We start from the raw sequence: 26,180 nt of genomic DNA on the forward strand, positions 1-26,180 counted from the left end.
TTGTAATTCACATGACTGTTAAAAGAATTAAATGAGACAATGTATTTAAAATTTTTATTAATCGTGAAGAGCCCCCATTGAACACCCCCAAAACTCAAGACTTTATCTACTTCTTCTCATTTAAAATTTCCAACTCCCTACCATGCAGTTCGCAATAATGTAACCCCATTTTTACACGAGAATATCTATATTCAGAAAAGTTACATAAGTGGCCCAATGTCTCATAGCAACTTACAAAATAATCTCATAGCTTGAATTAAAACTCAGGACCACCTCATTACAAAGTCTAGACATGTAACCGTAAGCCAATGAAAGCTGGCACACAGCTGATGGATAATTGGGAATAATACCATTTCAGGAGAGAATCCTTTATCCCTCCACTTCGGTATTTCCTAAACTTCTCTGGTGATGACAATCATTTGTATTGTAATGTGTCCTAAGAATACCAAATTCCTGACTCCATCCCTGCTCTTGAATCTGCATTTCCAGCACAGGGACTTACTAAGTGCCTTTGGTGATCCTTATCATCAAAGACTTTGGAAAATATGGTTCTGTCCATCTCTTTTCTATTTATTGTGCATTCCAATGTGAGAGATGATTTTCTTCTTGCATTTTGGATTTGACTGAATCCTATGATAAAAAGCTCTAGCCCAGGATGAGACATATGCCAACAGCATGGCCCTATTCTTTCATACTGAGACTTCTCCATGGCCTGCTCTGAAGCCAGCTGCAGGGAAAATGGTTCAGTCTCATCCCCAAAGGTCCCTGGATAAAGAGCTGAACTACCACATTCATTGTTTCTGAATTCCCTCATTGTCTATAGGATGTCCCTGGCTAGCTGTGCTGGAAAGTCTGGAACCAGGTCAGGATTCCTTTCTGCAGTCGTCAGCCAGCTAGCTTTGTGCCTGGCTGGACTCCAGGTATTATAACAGAAGGGGTGCAGCTCTGAAAAAAATGCAAACCGCCTAGAGATTTCTTACAAAATTAAGGTTTCTATCCATTTTCCCAGTTCCTGAGTCATTACTAATCTTCCTTCCTTGTCAATTTAAATGTGCATTTCAAAATAATGGACAGCAAGATATAGAGGCTCCTTCAAAAGACATTTAAATCTCATGAAGTAGTGATTAAAATCCAGAAAATGACCTGCTCAGTAGCCCACAGAACTATATCTAGTCACTTTTGATGGAACATGATGGAGGATAATGTGAGAAAAAAAATATGTATGCAACACACACACACACACACACACACACACACACACACACACACACATGACTGGGTCACTCTGCTGTACAGCAGAAATTGACAAAACATTGTAAAACAACTATAGTAGAAAAAATAAAATCTAAAAAAAAAAAAAAGTCCAGAAAACGAAGTAACAGTTCATACCTATTTTGACTTTCCATTATGCCTTTTCTGTCCCTAAGGTTAGATAAACTCCATTTGGCTGGGATTATTTTTTTCCTGTTTAGGTTCCCCAAACACTTTCTGGCAGAATGTCGTATTAAGCACCTATTGAATATTTATTAAATAAATGGAAAAATAACTCAATACATTTCTGCAGATATAAATAAGATTGTTTGAATACAGCATCAGTTGGACTGTTCCAGGCTGAAAGGGGCTGCAGTAGTAGATAACTTGAGAGAAGGACTGGAACTTTTCTTTCCAGCATTAAAGTGGAAGTTGAATTCCTGGGGCAGAATTGGGCTAACATAGGTAAAATCAGGAAATTAATTTTCAGGGCATCCAGCTTCTAAAAAGTCAAAACCGTGCATGATATGAACTGGATCCATTTTGAAAACATATTTTGTTTGGACTTCACCGTGTTTTCAAAAAAAAAAAAAATTAAGTCATTCAAAAAAAAATCAGGTTGTATCACATAAAAATCTAGGTTTCTGGCTTTCCTTGCAAAAACAGCCTAGCTGGTTATATGAGGTCCTAAATTCCACATGACAACAATCAACTGTTACCGCCATATGTTACCTAGTGAGACAGTGTGGTACCATGGTTAGCGTTTAGGTTATTTTGAGGATTACAACAGAAAGTCTTTTGTAAGTAACACATGCTCAATGAGTGTCATTATTATCATCAGCATTAGTACATCGACATAATCAACATCATAATGCTTACCTACCAACACTGCATAGGCCTATGACAGAGAGCCCTGAAATAAACATTAGACTATTTTTCTCCCTCCTTGACTCCTTCTATGTATCTTATCCAATAGAATTTTCTGCAGTTTCTTCCTGCAGGAATGTTCTATAAGTGTGCTACTCTATATTATAGCCACTAATCACAAGCGGCTACTGAACATTGGAAATGTATATGGTACACTTAAGGAGGTAAATTTTTATTCTATTTACCTTTAATTCTTTTTAATTTAACCACACATGGCTAGCAGCTACCATATTGGACAGCACAGCTTTAAAGCTCCACTCAAACAAAACTTATTCTTCTTTCCCTCTCTCTCTATCAAACTCTGCTCTCTAGATCTGAAAATAATTTATGCTCTATTGTAAGTACCTGGCAATATTTTAAAAGTATTATACCATTAAGGGTAGTCTGCCAGTTTTGCACGATCAAAATCGCATTTAAAAATATGAATCCTTGGATCCCCTTCCCTACTCTATTGTCATGATTCTGGAGTAGGGCCTCAGATCTCCTATTGTGTGTGTGTGTGTGTGTGTGTGTCTGTGTGTGTGTATATATATATATATATATTTTTTTTGCTTTTTGGGATTTTACCAATGGCATATAGAAGTTCCCAGGCTAGGGGCCTAATTGGAGCTGCAGCTGCTGGCCTACACAACCACTATGGCAACATGGGATCTGAGTCATGCCTGCGACCTTAAACCATAGCTCATGGCAACTCTGGATTCTTAACTGAGTGGGGCCAGGGATCAAACCTGAATCCTCATGGATACTAGTTGGGGTCTTTACCACTGAGCCACAATGGGAATTCCTCCTATTGTATATTTTTAACAAGGGCTTCTAGGTGATTCTTATAACCAGGTAAATTTAACAAATTCTATCAAAGCCATAATTTTCAAAGAGGGATAAGAAAGAGGAGTCAGCTTGCATTAGGAAATGTATAGGCATTATTGAAGGACTGATGCCAACCTTCCACCCTGCCTTCCACTTCCCACGCCCACCTCAACCATCACCACCTCAACAGCCTACCCTTTCCATTTATCTCTTAGGGGGAGCATGGCTCTTTCGTGGGTCATTTTTTTTTCCTTTTGGTTTTTAGGGCTGCACCTGTGGCACATAGAAGATCCCAGGCTGGGGTCAAATCAGAGCTACAGCTGCTGGCCTAGACCATAGCCACAGCAACATGGGATCTTAACTGCATCTGCGACTCACACCCACTCAGCAAGGCCAGGGATCGAACACGCGTCCCCATGGTTATTAGTTGGATTCATTTCTGCTGCGCCACAACAGGAACTCCCTGGTGGGTCATTTTCTAGCAGATACTTTTTAGATGTGAGCCAGTTCTGTTCTCTTATGATGATTGATACCTTAAACCCACACGTCAGCCCCTAAGCTATGTTTGATCGACTTGACCCTGAACGGCTTTCCATCACTGTGCGAGTTGCGATGGAACCCTAGCCGTGCTGTGCAATCATCTTTGTCTCCTGAGACTTTGAATGTGGAGTTCAAAAAATTATTCCTGCCCACTGGTAGAATCAAGATGAAATAAACTTGAGCTGAAGAGCAGCCATGGTTAGTCATGTCCCTATGAAGGATCTGATAAAGCTGATCCTCAGAAAAGATAAAAATGAAGCAAGTTCTCAGAAGCAAAGAGATGACTCCTGGCCTTAGATAGATGGAAAGAGGGACCCTACCTCCTAGCAGCTTTTCAGTGAGGACATGGTGCAGGCTAAACCTAAGGTGACAGCCCTGGGGGAGGTCACTGGCTGACACCACATAGGGATGGCCTGTCACATCTGCTCCCAGCTCCCAGCTGCTTTCTGGGGAATCCATAAAGAATTGCAGTTGGCCACTCAAGGCCCCAGGACAAACTTCTCTGCTACCTTTCACTTAAATCAATTTGCCCCCAAAACATGTAATACAAGTTCCACCGTTACCAGATTGTCTTTTCTTTCCTTTTTGTTTTAGAAATACTATTTGCCTCACCCTCTCAGGTGTGAATAAACAATTAGCATATAAAATAATTAAACTAGCTGTGAAATAGTTACCCACATGTCTCTGGGTTATTCTACAACACCAACTTCTATCCCGCTGGTCTCTGTGCTCCTGTCAGCCTGGGGATGTTTTGGGTACACATCCAAAGAGACCCCCAGAGTCACACACACAGTTGTGTAGGGAAGAAAAGAATGAGAATCCTTGCCTTAGAACAGTAACTCAAAATTTGGTGTGTACCTCAGGTGCATTTTAAAGGCGGACATTACCAAATTCATACACTCGAGAATTCTCAATCCAGAGGGTTTGGACAGATTTGAGAAACTGACATTTTTAATAACACCTTGGTCTTTCTGATACTGGAGGGTTCAGGATTTTAATTTGAAAAACATTGTCCTAAAGGGAAAAAACTCAGCTAATTAAAAAAAACCTTTGAGGGGTTTGTGTGTTTGTGAAGGGTTATGATTTTTTTAACATTGGCAGGGGATTTCTGATAACCCTAAAGTCCCCTTATTGTTTTGTAGTCATTGATTTATTGCCAGTTGTACCTGGAAACCTAGCCTAGGCTTTCATTTGAGGTGAAATAGCTAGGTTTAGTGGTGTCTTTGGTCAAGGGAAGATAAATGACCCAAGATCTGCTAAACAGAAGGCCCTGTGTGAACAAATCTGGTAACAGCTGTCTCTGGAACTAATGGCCAAAAGCTGATTGAAAAACCAGGGGAGAATTCAAGATCTGATTTAAACAACTACCAACAATTTGCACATACTCAATTTTTGGAGTCAGTGGGCTAGGGCAGAATGTAGTACTGACATTCTGGGCTGGATATTCTTTGTTTGGGGTTAGGGGCAGTCTAGTGCAGTCTAGGATGCTGAAGAGTGTTCCAGGCCTCTAGATGCCAGCAGTTCCTCATCCCACAATGTAACAATCAAAATCAAAATTACAGACCCTGCCAAATGTCCCCTGAGGGGCAAAATTATCCCCCACCCCACAGTTGACCTCTGGTACAGGGAGAGGGAGGAAGAGGAAGGGCCCATCTTTTTCTCCCCTTTTAAGTTTCACCTTGTCTACAATTTTCTTTCAAGTAAAAGCACACCTATACATAAGCAGATGTGGTAGCAATAAAGCTTCTCATTTATAAATACAAGGTTTTAGTGGACTTAGGGGAAACTTCTTTCTTCAGAAGTTGGCTTTGGTATTTTTTAAATTTTTATAAATCCAGTTACTGTCATACAGACTCTTGTACAGCTGGATAAACAAACTCGAGGGACACTGCCAGCCACATCTTCATTAGCAACTCTGCAGGCAAAATCCCTGTCATTCTGAGATGTTTTGTATTCAAAGCAATTGCAGAAAGAGCATTTCCCAGATTCTACTGCTGCTTTAAATTGGTAGTTTTGTCTTTATTATTGGTGTGGCCTATTACTGCTGGCCAATTGTGCAGTAAAATTTGCAGCTTAAGTTTGGTGTCTGTTTCTGTACAATCACAGCTGCTTATCTCTCCCCAAACTCTGGGACAAAACTCATCCTAACAGTGCTTGTGGATGAATAGAGTATACATCTGGCCTTGATTAAGTGGCTCAAGAAATCTGCATCTGAGCTCTCATAGGTAAAACCCTATCAAGGAAGGGCTATGGCAAGAGTTTGAAAAACTAAGTCTTCCCCAGATTCAAGTTTCCAAGTTCTGCACAAGCATGGGTTGCATGCCTTGCAGACCCATGCACAGTCAGTTGCTGAATGCACAGCAATTAGTTCTTCAATATCCTTGTCCCAGTTATTAAAGGTCCACCAAAATAAGAGATCATGGACAAATATGATTTCAGTCAAGGGACTTTAGGCAGCAACTTGGCTTGTTTTATTGCTTGTACTTTATCCTTCTGTAAGGCAAGGTACTATTTGCCTTATGTTCTAAGGCTCAGAACTTGAATTTACGTATCTTAAGACATAACATTCTTACAGAAGTTCTCCTTAGAATGCTGGCTGACATCCCAGTCTGAGGTTTTACTTGAATTAAGTCACCCCAAGACACAGCTCCAACTCCTGATTGTGCAGTAGGCAGAAGTTCCGCAGAGCCACTGGGAGAATTAGAGCTTCTGATTCTGCTCAGAGCTCAGCAACCAACTCCGATGTTTATGACTTTTTACTCTTCTGGCATAGTGAGGGTGATCATTCATGCTCAACGGTCAATGCGCACACAACACAAAGTGCTGGGCTCTGAGATAGGTGTTGAAGAATTTAACAAAAGAAAGGATGAGAAAAGAAAAGAAAAGAAAAAAGTAAAGAAGGAAATAGGTAGGAGGAAAAAAGGAAGTCTCTGCCTTGGGCAATCTAGTCCAGAAAGCATTATCTGTATTGTAAGTAGGGTGGCTGGGGGTAGAGTTAAAAGATATTCAAATTAAAAAACAAAACAAAACAGCTTTTTATTAAGTGCTTTGACATCACGAGTAAAATCTCATGTAGATTTAAGATCTTTTTATATAGCAGGAAATCCCTAGAGCGATAGACTGTGTGGTTCTTCCCTTATATTAAAATAAGATACTGCCCCAGGATTCTGAATTTAGCAGCTGTTGGTATATGTGTCTCTTGCTACACTCATAAAGATTTTTAAAGCTCAGTAATATAACATATAGCTCATCCCTTCTATGGTTGGATAAATTATTTATAATTAACTAACTTTGTGCAATCTTCATGTGTGGAAGGGGCAATAATTGGATCTATCCATTTTCAGTTCACAGGAAACAAGATGCTTTTCATTTTTCATAGTGCCATTTACCTACCACACTTTCTGCCAATGATTTGAATTGTTCAGCTGTAGCATAGCTCCTGTTTTATTTCAAAGCACTCACAACTGGGAGACGATGCCAGTTCAGAGTGCATTAGCCTGAAAGCTCATTTGGTAATGCTGAGAGGTGAGGGCCATCCCCCGGCTTTAGCACAGATGCATGGGGCAAACCTGAGAGCCACAATGTCTGCACCTGAATTCATTCATCTGTAAAGTGAAAATGATCATATTGATGTTAAATCCGAAAAAGAAAAGGATTGGCTGGAAGTTAAAATATTCCCCTGGAAAATGTCTGTGTTCATTCTAAGTCTCCACCATCCACCTTGCCTTAGTATCATGAGGCACTTTGGATCCACAGAACAGAGGAACCCTGTCCACACATTTTGTTCTGAGAAATGGTCTGCATGTTTACTCACTATGTTTACACAGATTCTTAGTCAGTTTCCAAAGCTCCTCTTTGCAGAAAATTATAAGAATCTCTGTTTGGACTCCTCTTACCCCCAACTCTACTCTCTCCCATAAGTGAGGCTGAAAGCCCTTGGTCATCTTTTTTCATCTGGGTCACACAGGGGGACAGTCCAGATGTTTACAGGAAGTTCTGTCCCTGGAGTTCCAAGGAGAATCCTTGTTTCAGAATGGACCTCAGTGGAGGAAACAATGCTCTATGTGAGCCCAACTGCTGAAGGTTCAACTTATTTCAAACACAGATACTGCCCTTATGAAGGGGACTAAGAGACTGCTCATGACCTGAAACAGATTTAAACAGAACACAGGAGTCAGCCAGGGAACATACTAAGCATAAAACAAATGATCTAAAGGCTGAATATAGATACAAATCATAGAGAGCTAGAGTAATTCATTCTGGTTAGGGTGTATTTACAGACAAACTTAAGCATCTGTGCTGAGACAAGTATGATAAGAGAAGTTCAACAGTCAGAAAAAATTCAACTAGTAAATGGAGATGTTGGGCAGAGAATGCTATGCAGGAAGGAACAGGATAAGCATAGTTATGAAAGCACCAAAACAAAAGCCAGTTTGGCTATTTGGACTGGAGGAGGGTCCCCAAGGAGATAAAAGAGAAGACCGATGAGGAGATAGAGGCCACATTTCACCTCCCAGGTGAATTATTTTGAAATTTATTCTGCCAGCAACATCTACTGCTTGGTTTTACCAGGAAGTGATCTAAGGCACTCACTTTTTAATAGGCATTTCTGTCCATTTAACCAAAATGGGATGGAATAGGAGGAAACTGAAGGTGTCATCAATCCCCAACTGGGGAGGGGTTGTTCATTTGAAACAATTGATATTTCACAGTTTTCCTATTATTACTAAGTTATCTGTGATGGTAGAGGGCAAACCTTAGGTTGACTCCTGCTGAAATGTAATCTCAGATGTCTGAGAAGTTCCATATGTCCGGTAACATAGGAGTCACCGCTGCTCTACAAGTACCAAAGTCTGGAATTGCACACACATATGATGGTAATTGAGCCACACTTTCTTCGATGCCTGTGGGTCTTAATTCCAGGTTCCATTTCTGTAATAAGAAAGAGATTCCTTTCATCTGTTTGTCCCATATTTTCCATATTTATACCGCTGGAGAACTTATTTCAATCAATAAAGGTGATTAGTCTTTTTTGTTTTCCTCTGATTTTTAGTTATCTGTGCTCCGGAGGTCAGCCTCATATTAATCTGGTACATTGATTTTGCATTTCTAAATGACACCAACCTCAGCCAGGCTGACTCACATTCATTCACTGCTCAGTCGTTCCTAAAGGGTGCTCCCCGATATCCCACAGCGTCATCCTGCCTGGCCCGCTTCTCCCAACAGTTCTAATGCTGCCCAGAACATTCTCTCATCTCCCTCTCCCTCCGAGCCCTGTTTGATCGTCCTTTCCTTATAACCAAAGGGTAAATATCAGCAGAGACCTCCCGCCAGGGGAGAAGTCTTCAGACACTCACACTCTCAAATTTCCGCCCGCTCGGGCCCCGCTCGTCCCATACCGCAAAGCAGCCACTGCAGCCAGGAACACGCAAGCTTAAGAGACTCCTCCGGTTCGGATCTCAAGGGGGGGCGCTGGCCCCACCCCCCTGCCCCGCCTCTCTCCAGCCCCGCCCCCCGACCTGCACCCCAGATCTCCCGCTCTCGCTCTCCCGGAGGCCCGAGGCCCTGAGGCCACGCCCCATCTGTTCCCGCCCCGCCCACAGCCCGCCTCGCGGTCCCTCGCCCTCCCAGGCCCAGAGGCCCCGCCCCTGCCCCGCCCCTGCCCCGCCCTCGTTTCGTTCCCGCCCCGCCCCCTGCCCGCGTCGCCGTCTCTCGCCCTCTCCGGGCCGCGCCGCCGAAGCTGGCACTGAGGAGCGGCGGCCGCGGCGGCATTGGGACCTGGGGACGCCAGCGCTCCGCTGGACACTGCGTCCCCCGAGAGCGCCCGGGGCACGCGCATCTGCCTTCCGCGGTCCGGGGCTGCCCGGGGGCGTCCTGCGTTTCCCGAGAGCGGGCGTGTCCAGTGCCGGGCGGGAGACGAGCGCGGGGCCACAGCCTGTTGGAGCGCTGGGGGTGTCGGGCAGGGGGCGCGGGGAGCCCTGCCGGGGACCAAGCGGCCCGTTTCCTTGTGCAGAGCAGTTTTCTCGAACTCTCCGCCTCCGTCTCGTTGGGGCCCACCGCTGCCGGGAGACCCCATCCAGACCTACCAAGGTAAGCAGACTCGGCCATTTAGGGGTCTCTTGTCCCCAAACCACAGCCGGAGGTCGGGGATGGGGAGCGGGGGATAGAGTTGGCCTGTTCGTAGGAAGCGAATAAAAAAATGCAACAGGCAGGCAGGGCGGATCAGGAAACTCCTAGCGTTAATGTTTCCCACAGAGAGGAGACTTGTCCAAGACTGAAACTTGCTTAGGTTCTTCAGAAGCCAAGACGGGCAGCTGCGAAGCGGCTCCTTAAGTCTGGGTCTGAGCTCCCTCTGGTGGCTTCTTGTAAGGATGTAAAACGAGGCACAGGCGAGAGAGATTGGAGCAGAGCTCCCACACGTTGTCATGACTTCTCCTTGGAGAAAAGTGCCTGTTCTTGGTAGTTCCCCTTGCAAAGACACCTTCTGATCCCTTGAAACCTAAACCCTCGAACTGAATCAAAATGGTCCTTTCAACTTTGGCTTTTTGTCTCTGAGTCCTTCATGATCCAAACAAGAATGACAGCAGGACTCACCTTGTATTAACTGCACTTGAATTAAAAACATTTTACAAGACTAAAAACAAGCCACAGTTAAATACTCCGGGGTAAGTTCTGTCTTGTAGCGCTTGTCTTCTGCCACTATTCATTGTTATCCTAATGTGTGCATTGAAAAGTATAAGAAGAAAAAAGAATCATTTGGTCAAACTTAGATTGTACTTAATAACAGATTTTATTGTGATTCTAAAATTTCTATGAAGGGATGGTAGAGCATTTAAATCTTCCGTTTTTGTCCATTCCCAGCCTACCAGTAGCTTCAGAGAATTTGTTTTGTTTTTCCTCCAGAAAAAGAGTGTCATGAAAAAGGAGCAGAAAGGAGACCTCACTGTTGGTGAAAGGGGAGTTTTCTTTCCCAGTTGGTGGTTACTTCATGATTGGAAGAGAAGTACCTAGGTGGCTGAAGAGATGAGATTTTCCTAGTCATACTGATGAAGCTGATAAACGAAGACAGAAAATGCTTTCTCTGGGTCATAATGGGCTGATGAATAAGTAAGCTTGGAAAGACAGATCTGAAATGAGGGCAAGAATTTTGAGTGTTTTAAAACCAAGTAGGACTTTGAACACTTGTTGAGGATATTTTTATCTCAAAAATGGAGGAAGAAAAAATTCTCAAAGCAGGAAGTGTAAAAAGCTGAGAGGAGTAACAACCTAATCCTCTCCAAGAATTTCAGTACTTCATCACCTTCTCTGGACACACACAAGCAAAGGCATCAGGCATCCTATCACAGGTGGTGGTATCCTACGGCAGGAATGATTTCTTAATTTGGATTTGGGAGTGCTTTTTCTTTTTCACAACCTGTGTTTCTTGACTCGTCAAGTTAGGTAGATTGATGTCAAGGAAGTAAATTGTGAATTCATAGTATGTTTGACCTCTGCTGTGTGATATGGGAAAATTAGAGGTTTTAACCTTCCTTGAAGCTTTATTGGAAGCAGTACTGCGTCAGGGACACAAACCCACAGTATAAGTTTTCTTTTTGGTGACTGTGCTTACTTTGAATGAGCCGAATGTTAGCTGGATTTCACAGCGTATGTGATTTACAGTCTTTGTTTTATCAAGGCCTTAAATGTATGTTTTAAACTCACCAGATGGGAAACACATTGAGTGCTGTGTGTGACACGTACGCCTAAAGAGAGGAACTCCCCGATGGATCATGGCGTTAATGTTTACAGGACATTTCTTATTTTTAGTGTTAGTGATGTTTGCTTTCTCTACTTTTGAGGAATCTGTGAGCAATTACTCTGACTGGGCAGTTTTCACAGATGACATAGATCAGTTTAAGACACAGAAAGTGCAAGATATCAGACCCAACCAAAAGCTGAAGAAAAGTATGCTTCATCCACATTTATATTTTGATGCCGGAGAGATCCAAGCAATGAGACAGAAGTCTCGCACAAGCCATGTGCATCTTTTTAGAGCTATTAGAAGTGCAGTGACAGTTATGCTGTCCAACCCAACATACTACCTACCTCCACCCAAGCATGCTGATTTTGCTGCCAAGTGGAATGAAATTTATGGTAACAATCTGCCTCCTTTAGCTTTGTACTGTTTGTTGTGCCCAGAAGACAAAGTTGCCTTTGAATTTGTCTTGGAATATATGGACAGGATGGTTGGCTATAAGGACTGGCTGGTGGAGAATGCACCAGGAGATGAGGTTCCAGTTGGCCATTCCTTAACAGGTTTTGCCACTGCCTTTGACTTTTTATATAACTTATTAGATGATCATCGAAGACAAAAATACCTAGGAAAAATATGGGCTATTACTGAAGAAATGTATGAGTATTCCAAGGTCCGCTCATGGGGCAAACAACTTCTTCATAACCACCAAGCTACTAATATGATAGCATTACTCACCGGGGCCTTGGTGACTGGGGTTGATAAAGGCTCTCAAGTAAATCTCTGGAAACAGGTGGTAGTAGATGTGATGGAAAAGACAATGTTTCTGTTGAATCATATTGTTGATGGTTCTCTGGATGAAGGTGTGGCCTATGGAAGCTACACAGCTAAATCAGTCACACAGTATGTCTTTCTGGCCCAGCGCCATTTTAATATCAACAACTTAGATAATAATTGGTTAAAAATGCACTTTTGGTTCTATTATGCTACCCTTTTGCCAGGCTTCCAAAGAACTGTGGGTATAGCAGATTCCAATTATAATTGGTTTTATGGTCCAGAGAGCCAATTAGTTTTTCTGGATAAGTTCATCTTAAAGAATGGAGCTGGAAATTGGTTAGCTCAGCAGATCAGAAAGCACCGACCTAAAGATGGACCCATGGTACCCTCTACTGCCCAGAGGTGGAGTACTCTTCACACTGAATACATCTGGTACGATCCCCAGCTCACCCCACAGCCTCCTGCGGAATATGGTACTGCAAAATTGCACACGTTTCCTAACTGGGGTGTTGTCACCTATGGGGCTGGGTTGCCAAATACACAGACCAATACCTTTGTGTCTTTTAAATCTGGGAAGTTGGGAGGGCGAGCTGTGTATGACATAGTTCACTTCCAGCCATACTCATGGATTGATGGGTGGAGAAGCTTTAACCCAGGACATGAACATCCAGATCAGAACTCATTTACTTTTGCCCCCAACGGGCAGGTGTTTGTTTCTGAAGCTCTCTATGGGCCCAAGTTGAGCCACCTTAACAACGTATTGGTGTTTGCCCCATCACCCACAAGCCAGTGTAATAAGCCCTGGGAGGGTCAGTTGGGAGAATGTGCCCAGTGGCTCAAATGGACAGGTGAGGAAGTGGGTGATGCAGCAGGGGAGATCATTACTGCCTCTCAACATGGGGAAATGATATTTGTCAGTGGGGAGGCAGTGTCTGCGTACTCTTCAGCAATGAAGCTGAAAAGTGTTTATCGTGCTCTACTTCTCTTAAATTCTCAAACTCTGCTAGTTGTTGACCATGTCGAGAGGCAAAACGGTTCCCCAATAAAATCTGTCAGTGCCTTCTTTCATAATCTGGACATTGATTTTAAGTACATCCCATATAGGTTTATGAACAGGTACAATGGCGCCATGATGGACGTGTGGGATGCACATTACAAAATGTTTTGGTTTGATCATGGTGGCAGCAGCCCCATTGCTAGTATACAGGAAGCAGAGCAAGCCGCTGAATTTAAGAAACGGTGGACTCAATTTGTTAATGTTACATTTCAGATGGACTCCACAATCACAAGAATTGCCTATATCTTTTATGGGCCATATGTCAATGTATCCAGCTGCAGATTTATTGATAATTCCAATTCTGGACTTCAGATTTCTCTCAATGTCAATAATACTGAACATACTGTTTCCATTGTAACTGACTACAACAACTTGAAGACAAGGTTCGATTACCTGGGATTTGGTGGCTTTGCCAGTGTGGCTGATCAGGTCCAAATAACCAGATTTGGCTTGGGCACTCAGGCAATAGCAAAGCCCATAAGACGTGATAGAGTGATTTTCCCCTTTGGATTTAAATTCAATGTAGCAGTCGGATTGGTTTTGTGCATCAGCTTGGTGGTCTTAACTTTTCAGTGGCGGTTTTACCTTTCCTTTCGAAAGCTGATGCGCTGGATCCTCATACTTGTGATTGCCTTGTGGTTCATCGAGTTGCTGGACGTGTGGAGCACTTGCACGCAGCCCATCTGTGCAAAGTGGGCAAGGATGGGGGCCGAGGCGAGCGCTAAGGCTTTGTCTCCCAATGGGCACCACGTCCATCTTCCTGATGTCGTCATTACCTCACTTCCGGGTTCCGGAGCCGAAATTCTCAAACAACTTTTCTTTAACAGCAGTGACTTTCTCTACATCAGGGTTCCCACAGCCTACATTGACATCCCTGAAACTGAATTTGAAATTGATTCCTTTGTAGACGCCTGTGAATGGAAAGCGCCAGATGTCCACAGCGTGCATTTCCGCTTACTCCGAGGCTGGCTGCAGTCCTTGGTTCAAGACACCAAACTCCATTTGCAAAACATCCATCTGCATGAATCCAGTAGGGGTAAACTGGCCCAATATTTTACCACGAATAAGGACAAAAAAAGAAAATTGAAAAGGAGAGAGTCTTTGCTGGAACAAAGAAGTAGGATGAAAGGCGCCTTTGATAGAGACGCTGAATACATCAGGGCCCTGAGGAGACACCTGGTCCATTACCCCAGCGCTCGGCCTGTGCTCAGCTTAAGCAGTGGGAGCTGGACCTTAAAGCTGCATTTCTTTCAAGAAGTGTTAGGAGCTTCGATGAGGGCCTTGTACATAGTGAGGGACCCTCGGGCTTGGATTTATTCCATGCTGTATGGTAGTAAACCGAGCCTTTACTCTTTGAAGAATGTACCAGAGCACTTAGCTAAACTGTTGAAAATAGAGGGAGGCAAAGGCCAATGTAACTTAAACTCAGGCTACGCTTCCGAGTATGAAGCCTTGAGGAAAGAATTATCAAAACCCAAGCCACACGCAGTCTCCCTGCTGGCTCACGTGTGGCTGGCAAACACCGCTGCAGCCCTGAGGATAAATGCCGACCTGCTGCCTACCAGCTACCAGCTGGTCAAGTTTGAAGATATCGTGCATTTTCCTCAGAAAATCACAGAAAGGATTTTTGCCTTTCTTGGAATTCCTTTGTCTCCTGCTAGTTTAAACCAAATATTGTTTGCCACCTCCACAAACCTTTTCTATCTTCCCTACGAAGGGGAAATATCACCAACTAATACTAATGTTTGGAAACAGAACTTGCCTAGAGAGGAAATTAAACTGATAGAAAACATCTGCTGGACACTGATGGAGCGTCTAGGATATCCAAAGTTTATGGACTAAATGCTGCAGGTCAGCAGAAATTTGCACTAATACTTTCCAACCCAATTTGTGGATATGAATTAGAAGAGTTTGTTTATTCTTGTAGTGTGTGTGTATGTGTGTGTGTGTGTGTGTGTGTGTGATCAGTTTGTTACTACACACAGAGAGATTATTTTAAAAATAGGCACTGTGTTTGGCCTAGCAGGATTTATTTTTTATGTCACCACTTTCCTTGCCTTTGTTTTTGAATGTTTTCTTCTAAAATGTTTCTGCTGCAGAGGTGTAGATGAAGTTATATTACAGTGGCCAGGGGAGACAGAAAGATTTTAAAGGATTTTTTCTAACTCTTTCCTTTATCTGTAACTGGCCAATCTGTCTGGGAACCTCACATACTGCAAAAGGCCTTGCAGTTGCTGCTTTACCCAAGCGTCTCTGGCTTTCAAGATGGACCACAAAAGTTCCTTATCTTTTTTAAAAGGTGTGTCCTAACACACTTATCTTGCTCGCATACACACACACACACACACACACACACACACACACACACACACAATCCTTTTACTGTGTATAATGTTAAGTGATATCACTGGGTATAGTGGAAGTTCCTGTGAGAATTGTAGGCTCCTTTCTGGAAAATACAGATGGGAATACAGAATAGATTTCTTTTTCTTTTACCTTTTTATTTTTTGGTGGTCAGAAAGTGACCTGAAAATCCTCCTTAACATTTTTTACTTGGAAGTAATAAGGAGTCAGCCTTCGAACAGTGGGCGCCCAGGACTGGTAGAGTATCTTTAGACCTGTTTACCTGTTTAAAATGCTCTTTTTGCCTCCTTGAAGCTACAGCTGTTCACCATCACCACTCCCACTCTATCCTTTCTGTCATTGTCATGCAAAACAATCAGTAGTTACTAATGGCTAAACTCCTGATATTTGTGGGGATTTTTTTTTTTTCCTCTGTCCTGATGATTAATTTTGCATCAAAGCCTGACACAGCCTTAGAATCAGATTTCTCCTTGTGGATTTATCACTGTATGACTCAAAGAAAACAGTGCCACTGCTGCCAGTGTTTTTTCAGACTGGAAACAGAATTGGAAAACTGCCTGACTTAGCTTGCATCCCTTTGAATGAGTCTACAGACTGCCAGTGTCTGCATAAGTTAAAGGCGAATGGGAGATGATGTCAGAGGCATCTGTTTCCTTTACCATCTGCATCTTATTATAAATGTAGTCGTCATAAAATGTGGTTCGTTTTATTTCAGTAGGCTCTGAAATCAGAGTGCTATGCCATTAGAAGCCAGTGGAGTAATTATAATGGGTTGGATAAAAACCATTAGGCGGTGTGGAGACTTGGTGAAAATCTCTGTACAGATTGCAGTCTTCTTCCTGATGTTTCAAACTGTAGTCCCCATCCCCCCTCCTCTAGGCTTTAACACTTGGGAGTCTGTCATTCTGACCTAGATAAAAGTGGTTCTTTCTCAGTAGCTTGTTATTATGTCAAAATGTGCCTCCAAGGTGATAAAGCTGTGGATATGTTACATTCCAGCTAAAGTTAACTGGACCGTCATTTTTCTTACACTACAGTGTGAAAGCAGACCACTCCCCCCCCACCCCATCTACTTCCTTGGAAAGCCCTCTCTGCCTTCTCTCTACAGTGTCAAAATGAATGAAAATCATATTGTATTAATACAGGGTTGAGAGGGCGACTGAGGACCTGAGTCCACACTGTTATTCTCAAGAAAGGTTATTCTTCCTACCTCAAGGTTATCACCAAGCATGCAACATGGCTACATGCGTGGCAACACTAGTTCTGTTATTGGTCAGAGTCTCAGTGTTTGCTTGATTTCAACTCTCAGGATGTGTGATCTTAGATCAAATAAAAAGGCTTTGGGATTGGCGGTAATGTTAGGTCCCATCAAGGTAAGAATTACAAACATGTGCAGGTAACAGCAGGGAAAGCAGAAGCTTTACCATGCCTTTTCCTTTGCATTGCACAGAAACAGGCTGACAGGCAAAAGAGAGCCAGGTTGAGTATGTGAAGGGGAAGGGAGAGAGATGGAAAAAATGAAACAGAAAGAGCAGTTCTGTGAATGGATATGGGAACATCATGGGAATATGTTATTTATAGCTTCAAAAAGGAACATGCTTAACAAAATGATTTACACAGGTGAGGGATGGCCCAGCCATTGGATACATGTGTATTTGTTCATGCTTGGGACTCCCTGCTTTATAATCTCAGACGTCTAGGTCCTGTACTTCTAGGGAGTTTTCCTAGGAAAAGCATGAATAGATTCACCACTCATTTTTATTCTTATCATGAAAATAATGCAGTGATTATCATGTGACACTTCCAAAGGAAATGATTAAAAAGATATCCTTTCCATAAAATCAATTCCTTTCTTCCTTAACTTCCCCAAACTTAGGCCTAGTTGGGATAAAAGCATTCATTAAAATAATGCAATTTAAATATTGAAATTCTGAAAAAAATGTGTTAATTTTTCTGACAAAAGTAACATGCATCTGGTGGTAATGTTGATCTGGTTTTCAGACGTTCTGAAATATTGCAAATTACTCACTTTGGATGACACAGGCTGTATCCACAGTTGAATTTACTGTAATGGAAATTCCAGAAAGGAAGGAAATGGGAGAATCTGTTCAGGAGAAAGAAGATAAATCTATGATTATGCTTAAATGTATTCTACAGAAACCTAAAGAGGCACAAGTTTTAGGCAGATGACACAACAACACATACATACTCAGCTTATTAGACATTCAATTGGCTGGCTTTTTAGACAAACGGAAGAATCAGTAAATGCCTAGTAAGAACGAGATAATTATTTATGTCCAATTCTCAGACATGGCAGGGAATCTGCCACAAATATATTTGAAGAAGAACCTCTCTTCTTCAAACATAAACTAGTTATGTTTAATTTTTTTTTTCCTTTTATGGAAACACCATCTCATGTCTGCCACTGATGTTTGATTGGCATCATTTATCAGCAGAGCTTTTGGTGCATCATCATAGATCCTAGATGTTCTTGATAAAAAGTCTATCACATTTAGTTATCTATAAATAGTAACTGGTTTTAAAGTTGCTATGTTTGACTTAACTTTGGTCATAATTAGAAAAAGATCACTGATATAGAAGAAAATGTGAATAAAAGGCAATGTAAGTGTAACAGCACTTATAGAGGTAAGGGATCTAATATTCTTAGAGCCAGGAATTTAACATGTGGCCTACCTACTGCTTATTTAAATGTAGACTAAAGTGTGTCTAAAACCAGCTGTTAAGGCAGTTTTTTTCAGCACTTGGCTAGTATCATTTCCCTTCATGTTGGCAGAAAAAATCCATATAGTATTTTAAGAACTAGACAGATTTTTTTTTGGTACAAAGGATGGTAGGAACTTCAAACAATAGATTCTCACATTCTCTGTAGTTAACTTGTAGAAGCTTGAGCTGTAATTTATATGAGTTTATGTTGTATTAAGCCCAAGTAATATGTTGAATTAATTCTATTTTTAAAGATAGGTTCAGCTAGGTCTTCCAAACCATGGGATTTTTTGGTTTTGATTTTCATTTTTTTTCACACCTATCCAGTCATGCAGCAAAAAACAAACAAAAACCTATGCTGAAGATCGCAGACAAGTTGGTTTGAACTGTGTATATATAAAACACTCCTATTAATAAACAAATAAAAGCTAAAAGCATATTGGCTATGATTGGGATAATTTGTAATAGCCCTCTTTTTTAGGTTTTTGGCTAACTTAGGACTTTGTGTGGAGCTAAGAAGGTAGAAGCTGGGAAATGCAGACCCAGATTTTCAGCCACTAAAACTTTCACCCTTCAGTGATGGGCAGGTCTTGCCTCTACTCCCTTAACTTAATTCCAAGTCCTGCCTTTGACTTGCTCTCAATCCATTTCTTGCTTCTCCATACATTATCCTAACTTACTAAGCAGTGAGAACATCCTAGTACTATGTACCTGTGCTCTACATCTGCCCCGCCTGCCACTGGGAGGATCTTCATTCAGGCATGAGACCTCCAAAAGGAAGTTTCTAGCAGATCCCTTGAGATTCTAAGTAGGTGGTACACTGGGTTGGCACGGTGATGGCTTTTTTTTTTTTTTTTAAAGATAAGGATCCACAGAACCATAAGGTTTTCATGCATGCATTACAATCCTCACAACTACTTGCTGCTACTTTTGTTACAGATAAATCTGAAGCCCCTGTGGTGTCTATAGGGAATCTATTTTTGTTAAGGAATTTGGAGCAGGTTTACAATTTGTTTATCAACTCAAGTATTCATTGTATTTTTTGCCTGTTTACTGTCAAGGTATTGATTAGCATGAGGGAAGAACAAAAATTGCTTGATATTGACTCTGCCCTGTGAATAATTGGTGGTCTCTCCAGAGACTTCAGAACTAGTAGGTATTCATCAAGAAGAGGAGAGCAGGAGCATGCCAGGTAGTGATTACCACCCAAGGAAAGGCACAGAAAGTGTTGCCTGTTCTGTAGTAGACGTATTTCTGAAGTGGTGGTTATGAGGAAAGGGAGTGGTTACCAAGTTATTGGTAAATTTGGACAGAGATGGTCTTAGGTTTGACTATAGTTATCACAGGATGTCCCATCACTGAGTAGCCTTTCCAAAGAGAAGCACAAACAATAAAAGTGCTGACCCTTACCCTCTCCCCTTGGGGAGGGGGCTCACTTAACTACCCCAATATGTTTGTCACAGAGAAATGTGGTCTATTATTGTATATTGAGGGATACCCTGAAAAGGATGTGTGAATGCAATCTGACTGAGGTGCTACTAATAATATTAAGATGAATAATTCTGTTTCATTTAGGCTCCAGCTGGCCAGTGGCATCTTCTTTTCTTCTCCCTCCCATCTAAATACCTTCAGATCCACATTATCAGACACAGCTACCAATTCTGGGAATGCAGTAGTGAACAAAACCTATGGAGCTGACAGTCAAATACATTTTAAAAGAACTCACTTTAGGAAGATAAAAACAAGCTATTCTTTTCCCTATCATGTAAATAATAGCAGAAGGAAGGAGGGATTGAAGGAAGGAAGGCTAAACCTAAATCACCAGAGAAAGTAACATGCACAAGGAGAATCATCCTGTAACAGCTGTGTTCAATATTGTGTGAACTATTTAAGAATCTCTTTGAAATCTTGTTGTAGCTAAAACTTCAAAAAAGAGGAAGATAAATTGTAATCTGAGCAAATCTTTTCTGTAGTACATTGCAGTTGCTCTGTTTTATTTCTTTAAAATATTTCTGTATTGCTCTGACTCTCTTGAGATGAAAATTTTCTTTCTAGTGTATTAACACTGATGTTGAATATCAATTAAGTAACTGAGGTTTCCAAATGTCCTGGATATGTGCTTCTCTCATATACTCTCTTCCTCTATTTCTATGTGTACGGTATACATGTTGGTCTTGATATAAGGAAGCAGAAGTTCATGCACACATGACATCCATGATACTGTCCATTCCTCCCTTTGGAAATCAATTCAGCTCCCATCACTGGCACTTCTCAACTAATAAATGAACAATATGAAATCTCTAATCCCTGAATTAAAATCCGACACCCTTCTATGAACAATGTATTGTGCACGTCTTACCTTATTCATTGCATAATGTAAATAATGCTGTCTACCTTTGTCATCTTGCAGTGAAAGATTACTGCCCAATTTTATTGGTACTTATTTATTGTTTTAATTGTGTTCATTTATTCCTTTGCCTTGTTCCAAAAGATTAATTTTGTGGTAGATTTGCTTAAAGTTCTTGGAATTTTAAAATAAGACTTTTTAAAATATATTGAGCCATTTTAATTTGATGCCTTAATGCAATATTTCACAAAAGTTTAACATGGGATTTATAAGAACACAATACAACCAAGAAGTGATGGAACTGCTTCCATAAAATACCCATGAAGAGACAAATGCCTATAAAAATGTGGTTAATAAAAAGATAACCATATACAAAATAGGTGGGTTTTACTCTCCATTTTCAGACATTAACCTGGGTGCTTTGGTTAATTCGATGCTAACTTGCTGGAACTGTTATTTCTCTAGATTTACCAAAATAAACTGAAATGTGCATACATTCAGTTATACTTTGCATCTTACTCAACATAAATGATAAAAGTCTCAAAAAGTCCCATTATTGAAAACCTAAGTAGAAAGGTACTTGCTTGAATACACACATGAAAACTTGGCAGGATTCCATTACTAGAAGAGGCTATAAGCTTTCCTGTGTGTAGCCAACAGATTGCACTGGTAGGTTTTTCATAAACTTTGTTCGTACCTTTCTCCCATTTCCTTGCTTAACTTGAAGAGGGATACTTCTATTAAGAATATTATATTCACATTTTATATACTATATGAATTTTCAAATTAGATAAAAGCCAATACAGATCCCTAGGTCAGTAAACAATGAAGAGCTGTGAGGTCTTGGGCAACTTCCTTAATTTTAAATCTCCATTTCATCTGTAAAACTCCTCCAGAGTTGATGTAAGAATTAAATAAAACCACATGTGGGAATTAATAGAACACTATTTCTTTCCTCTTTCTGATTACTTCCAATTCATTATATATCAAACCCATATATAATGTGATGCGCCATTTTCCTAATAAGGAAATATTAAAATGTTTTCAGAGATTTCGAGCATACATAATTGGTACATTGGCCAAATATACACCTATTTTATTCTTTCCTATATCAAGCGAATTGCACAAGCATGTAAAATCACAATTATGCAAATAATATATTGATTTGAAAATACTTTTTTCATATTCACATTTTAAGAAAGAATTTATTCAAATTTTCACTTCAGCTTCAATGTCTTCATCATTTCTAGAGTCAAGTTTTGAGTTTTTCCAAAGAATTTATTTCCTTCTGAGTTTTACTGAAATAGAGAATTTTGAATTTAACTATGATGCTATTTCTGAAATTTTATTTCATTTTACAAGTGCTGTTCATATAGTATTAATCATAACTTCATGCTCATACCTTCTTTCAGTAAATACATAATTGCAATCTACATTGTAATTATAATCACTATTTTTCCCATTAAAATTTTCCATTTATTATGAAATATTCATAAAAGCTGGGGGTGTCTAAGACTATGTGTGGACATTATCATTTACTCTGCTGGCTATGTTGGAAAAAAATAACCAATCTGAAGTAGCATAGCCACATTACACATTTAATATTTATGTACCTTCACACCGTTTATAACAAATTATTATATCAATAGAGAATGATCTCATCTCTATAGAATAATTGTTTCTGTTAATTCTTGTCATTCATATATATTCTTTGTGTAAGGGTAAAATCTTACAGTACTTTATCCTCTGCTTGGTCTTTGTAAGTTTGGATACTTTTTCTCTTCCATGGCTGTAGATTACAACCCAGGAGTAAATTCCAGAGCCTCCAGCCAGAAACTCAGCTTTCCAGCAAGGAGTGCAAGAGAGAATGCACCTCTGCATTGGGACCAAGTGCCACAGACCTTTGATAATAGCGTTCATAACATTGAAGAGAGGGATTCCTTTCCTGTGATTGATTTTCCTTGGATATTGCTGTCAACACTCTTGCTAAGGTTTACTGTATGCAGATTACAAAACACTCTTTTGTTGATCCTTGCCTATGCCAGCTCTGCTGCCCCCACCCCTACCCCCCCCATTTATCAAGCTGTAGGTATTATAGATATGCAAGACAGATTATGCTAATATGTTGACACTGAAAAGATGTGCTGACCCCATCGGAAGCCCTCCCCTATGATAAATTTCTGTGGCCAAAGCTGGGACCTAGAGTCAGAATTCCTATGCTCACACACTACAATATGGTACAAAGCATACATATCTGACCTTTCATGACCATGTCCTCTTGCTCCGACCAGCTCTCCCAGAGGTAATGTCTACCCTGGATTTTATGTTTACCATCTCCTTGCTTTTCTTTATAGTTCCACCACATATGTCTCTATCTTACCAACATACTGTATATTTTTGCATGTTTTTATGCTTTATGTAAACAGTAACATTCTGGATATATTCTTGTGCAATTTGCTTTTCTTTGCTCAGAATTTTATCTAATGCATGTTGATGTCTGTAGGTGGAGATCATTTATTTTCAACATGACAGTGTTCCCTTATATGAGTATGCTATTATCTGAAATACCATACTTTATCTCGTATCTTGGTAGATTTGGGGTACATTTTTAATTTTTACAAATTCAACCATTATATATAAAGCTTCTAGTATATGTCATATAATGCACATATACATGAATTTTGTCATTGTGTTTTGTTTGTCCCAGAGTGTTTCCACCCAGCCCCACTCTAGCCTAGAATATATATTTGGGCTCAAAGCACATCCTCAACTGTTCTAGATGCTACCAAATTATTTTTACAGATTGTCTGTACAAATTGACTTTCCAGCCATTATCAAAATTTTTTGTTGCTCCAGAATTTCTCCTGAATTTGACCTTCTTCATACTTTTAAATATTTTCTTGTCTGGTGGGGGTAAAAGGATGTTACCTTTTTCCTTTTTTTTTTTTTCCTGCATTCCTCTGATTATTAATGACATAGAGCACACACAGTATGTAGTCCTTATTTTTTCCATTTATGTTTCTTCTTTGGTGAAACAAAATCCACGTTCATGTCTTTTATCCATTTTTCCATTGTGTTCTTTTTTTCTCATTGATTTGTTGAAGTTTACAGTATATTAATACTAATCTTTTTTTGGTTATATTTGTTGTGAATAACTTCTTGGCTTATATTTTCATGATCTTTGTATTATGACCTTTGTGATATACTTTGATACACAGGTGTTCTTAATTTGAATGTAAACAAATACGTTAGTGTTTTGCTTTATTATTTATACTTTTTTGCATATTATTAAAGAATCTTTCTTAAGGTTTTGGCACTGAAAATGTTCTCTATTTCCTTCTAAGCATTTTAATTTTCTTCTCATTATCTATTGCTGCAAAACAATATTATCTCAAGTGTAATGGTCTAGAACAGCACACATTTATTATCTCACAATTTCTGTTGGTCAGGAATCCAGGCATGGCTGAACTGGGTCCTTTGCTCAGAGTCTAATATGTGGCTGTAGTGAAGTTGCTGGCAAGGACTGGGATCTGTCTTGATACTCAGCTAGAGAAGCATCCCTTCCAAGCTCATGGGGTTGTTGGCAAGACTTAGTTCCTTGAGGGTTGTTGGACTAAAAGTCTCAGTTCTTTTAGAGTCTACCTGCCACAGATTCTTTTATATTTAAATACTTAATCTGCTTTACATGAATTGCTGTCTATTCTGAAATCTTTTTTTTTTCCTGTATGAATAACCTGCTATTCTAGACTAAAAAGACTCAGTAACCTTTTCTTTTCCACTACCCTTTAATGCCATCTCTACCATATAGGAAGTCCTTATATTTTGTATGAGTTGATTTCTGAGCTCTACTGTATTCCACTGGCAAATTTGGTTACCCAATGACAATACTGCACTATCTTAATTACTGTAGTCCTTTCATTAGCCTTGAAATCTGGCAAGGCAAGTGTTTTGATTTTCTTTTTCCTCATTTCTTAAGCTTTTCTTCTTCCATATGCATTTCAGAATTAGTTTGCACAGTTCCTCGGAGTAAACAAAGAACAATACTTGTTTTTTTGTTTGTTTGTTTTTTACTGCACCCACGGCATATGGAAGTTCCCAGGCCAGGGATGTTCCCCAGCTAGGGGGAGAACCTGTGCCATGGCAGTGACCCAAGCTGTTGCAATGACAATACAAGATCTTTAACCCAATGCACCACAAGAGAACTCCAGAAAAATACATGTTAACTGTAAATGCACTACATCAATTTTTGAGAGAATCGACCTCTTTACATTAATTAATGCCTATTACTAAGCATGATATGTCTCACCTTTTACATGTGTTAATCCTTTGATAGACAAGTATGAGCACTTTATATATTATTATTACAGTGGATGATATTTATTTTTAATTACATGTTCTAACTGATGCTAGTATATAGAAAATACAATTAACTTTTGTGTATTTATATTGTATCAGGGAACTTACCCTCTAATTTAATAATTTACCTATAAATTCTTTCCCGAAATACTTATATAGGTAGTTTTGTAATCTTACAACTTTTAATCTTACAACTTTGTAATGTTCTTACTGGATTTGTTAGGACTCTCTGTAAAATACTGAATGGATTTGATAATGTGAATGTCTGTGTACTGTTCCTAATGCGAATGGAGTGCTTCTGTATTTTACCACTGAGCAAATGGATGGATGCTGTGTGTATTTCAGAGATTCACCTGATCAGGATGTGGTAGTCCCTTCCACTCCCAGTCAATAAATGACTTTTTATCATCAGTGCATGATGAGATTTAGTCAATGCTTTTGCTGCATTTATTGTGATAATCATATGTATGTTTTTTTGCTTTTATCTGTTAATGTAGTATATTAGGTGAAATTGTTTTTTTTTCTTTACAGATTAAACCAAACTTGGCTTGCTATGATAAAACCAGCCTGGGAATGATTCATTATATTTATATTTGTTGCTGGATTGAGTTTTGTTAATAATTTAAGATATTTATAGCAACACTTGTAATTGTGATTTTCTCATAATATACATGTCTAATTTTGAAGTCAACATACTTGTCACACAAAATAAGTTGAGAATGTTCTATTTTTATATTCCCTAGAAGAGTCTGCATAGAAGTGAAAGGATATAATGCGAAAATATTTGTTAGAACTCATTTGTAAAATCATCTGGCCATTCTGTTTTCTTTGTGGAAACATTTTAACTAAATATAAAATTTACTTGGTGGTTATAGGCTTATTTTATTTATATCATGTGTTTATTTTGAAGCCTATTTAGGCAAGTTATGTTTTTAAGGATTTTGTCCTGTTCTTTAAATTTTTTATTGACCTAAATTCACTAAAAATGCATTCTGCTGCCTAATTATCAGATCCCCCACACACATTTTTTTTGCCATCCCTAATATTGAATATGTCTGCCATATTTTCTTTGTTCCTGGTGGTTTCCAGCCAGTGGATACTGACAGTAATAGGTCATATAGTTAAATTGCCGTCTATATAGGTTATATAAATTAAATTGCCTTTTCAAATACTAATTTTAAGGGACTTTTTTTTGCTCCTTCCTACTATTTTATGTTTATTTGCTACTGCATAACTGACTCGTGATCTTACATATTTCCTTCATTTTATTTTATTTTCTCTAACTTCTGTTGTTTTTC

At 39.9% G+C, this 26,180-nt stretch overlaps 1 protein-coding gene and 1 long non-coding RNA gene across 3 annotated transcripts; one reads left to right on the forward strand and one right to left on the reverse strand.

Moving 5' to 3' along the window:
- Positions 1–8,043: 8,043 nt before the first annotated feature.
- On the reverse strand, positions 8,044–8,996 carry LOC125121212 (uncharacterized). Its single transcript, XR_007133406.1, has 2 exons — positions 8,883–8,996; positions 8,044–8,457 (listed from the first exon to the last, which is right to left on the reverse strand). It is a non-coding gene; the product is annotated as an uncharacterized LOC125121212 (long non-coding RNA).
- A 246-nt stretch (positions 8,997–9,242) lies between these two features.
- Positions 9,243–25,744, forward strand: DSEL (dermatan sulfate epimerase like). 2 transcript variants are annotated; one of them, XM_047766986.1, is made up of 3 exons: positions 9,243–9,615; positions 10,429–14,942; positions 25,414–25,744. In XM_047766986.1, exon 2 carries the CDS (start codon positions 11,295–11,297, stop codon positions 14,931–14,933), a length of 3,639 nt encoding a protein of 1,212 aa, XP_047622942.1. In that variant the 5' UTR covers positions 9,243–9,615; positions 10,429–11,294; the 3' UTR covers positions 14,934–14,942; positions 25,414–25,744. The 2 variants fall into 2 exon arrangements, with proteins under 2 accessions (XP_047622942.1, XP_047622941.1); XM_047766985.1 differs by lacking the exon at positions 25,414–25,744 and adding an exon at positions 22,322–25,296.
- The last annotated feature ends 436 nt before the right edge of the window (positions 25,745–26,180 follow it).

This window comes from Phacochoerus africanus, chromosome 2 (assembly GCF_016906955.1).
Source record: "Phacochoerus africanus isolate WHEZ1 chromosome 2, ROS_Pafr_v1, whole genome shotgun sequence".
NCBI classification, from domain to species: Eukaryota; Metazoa; Chordata; class Mammalia; order Artiodactyla; family Suidae; genus Phacochoerus; species Phacochoerus africanus.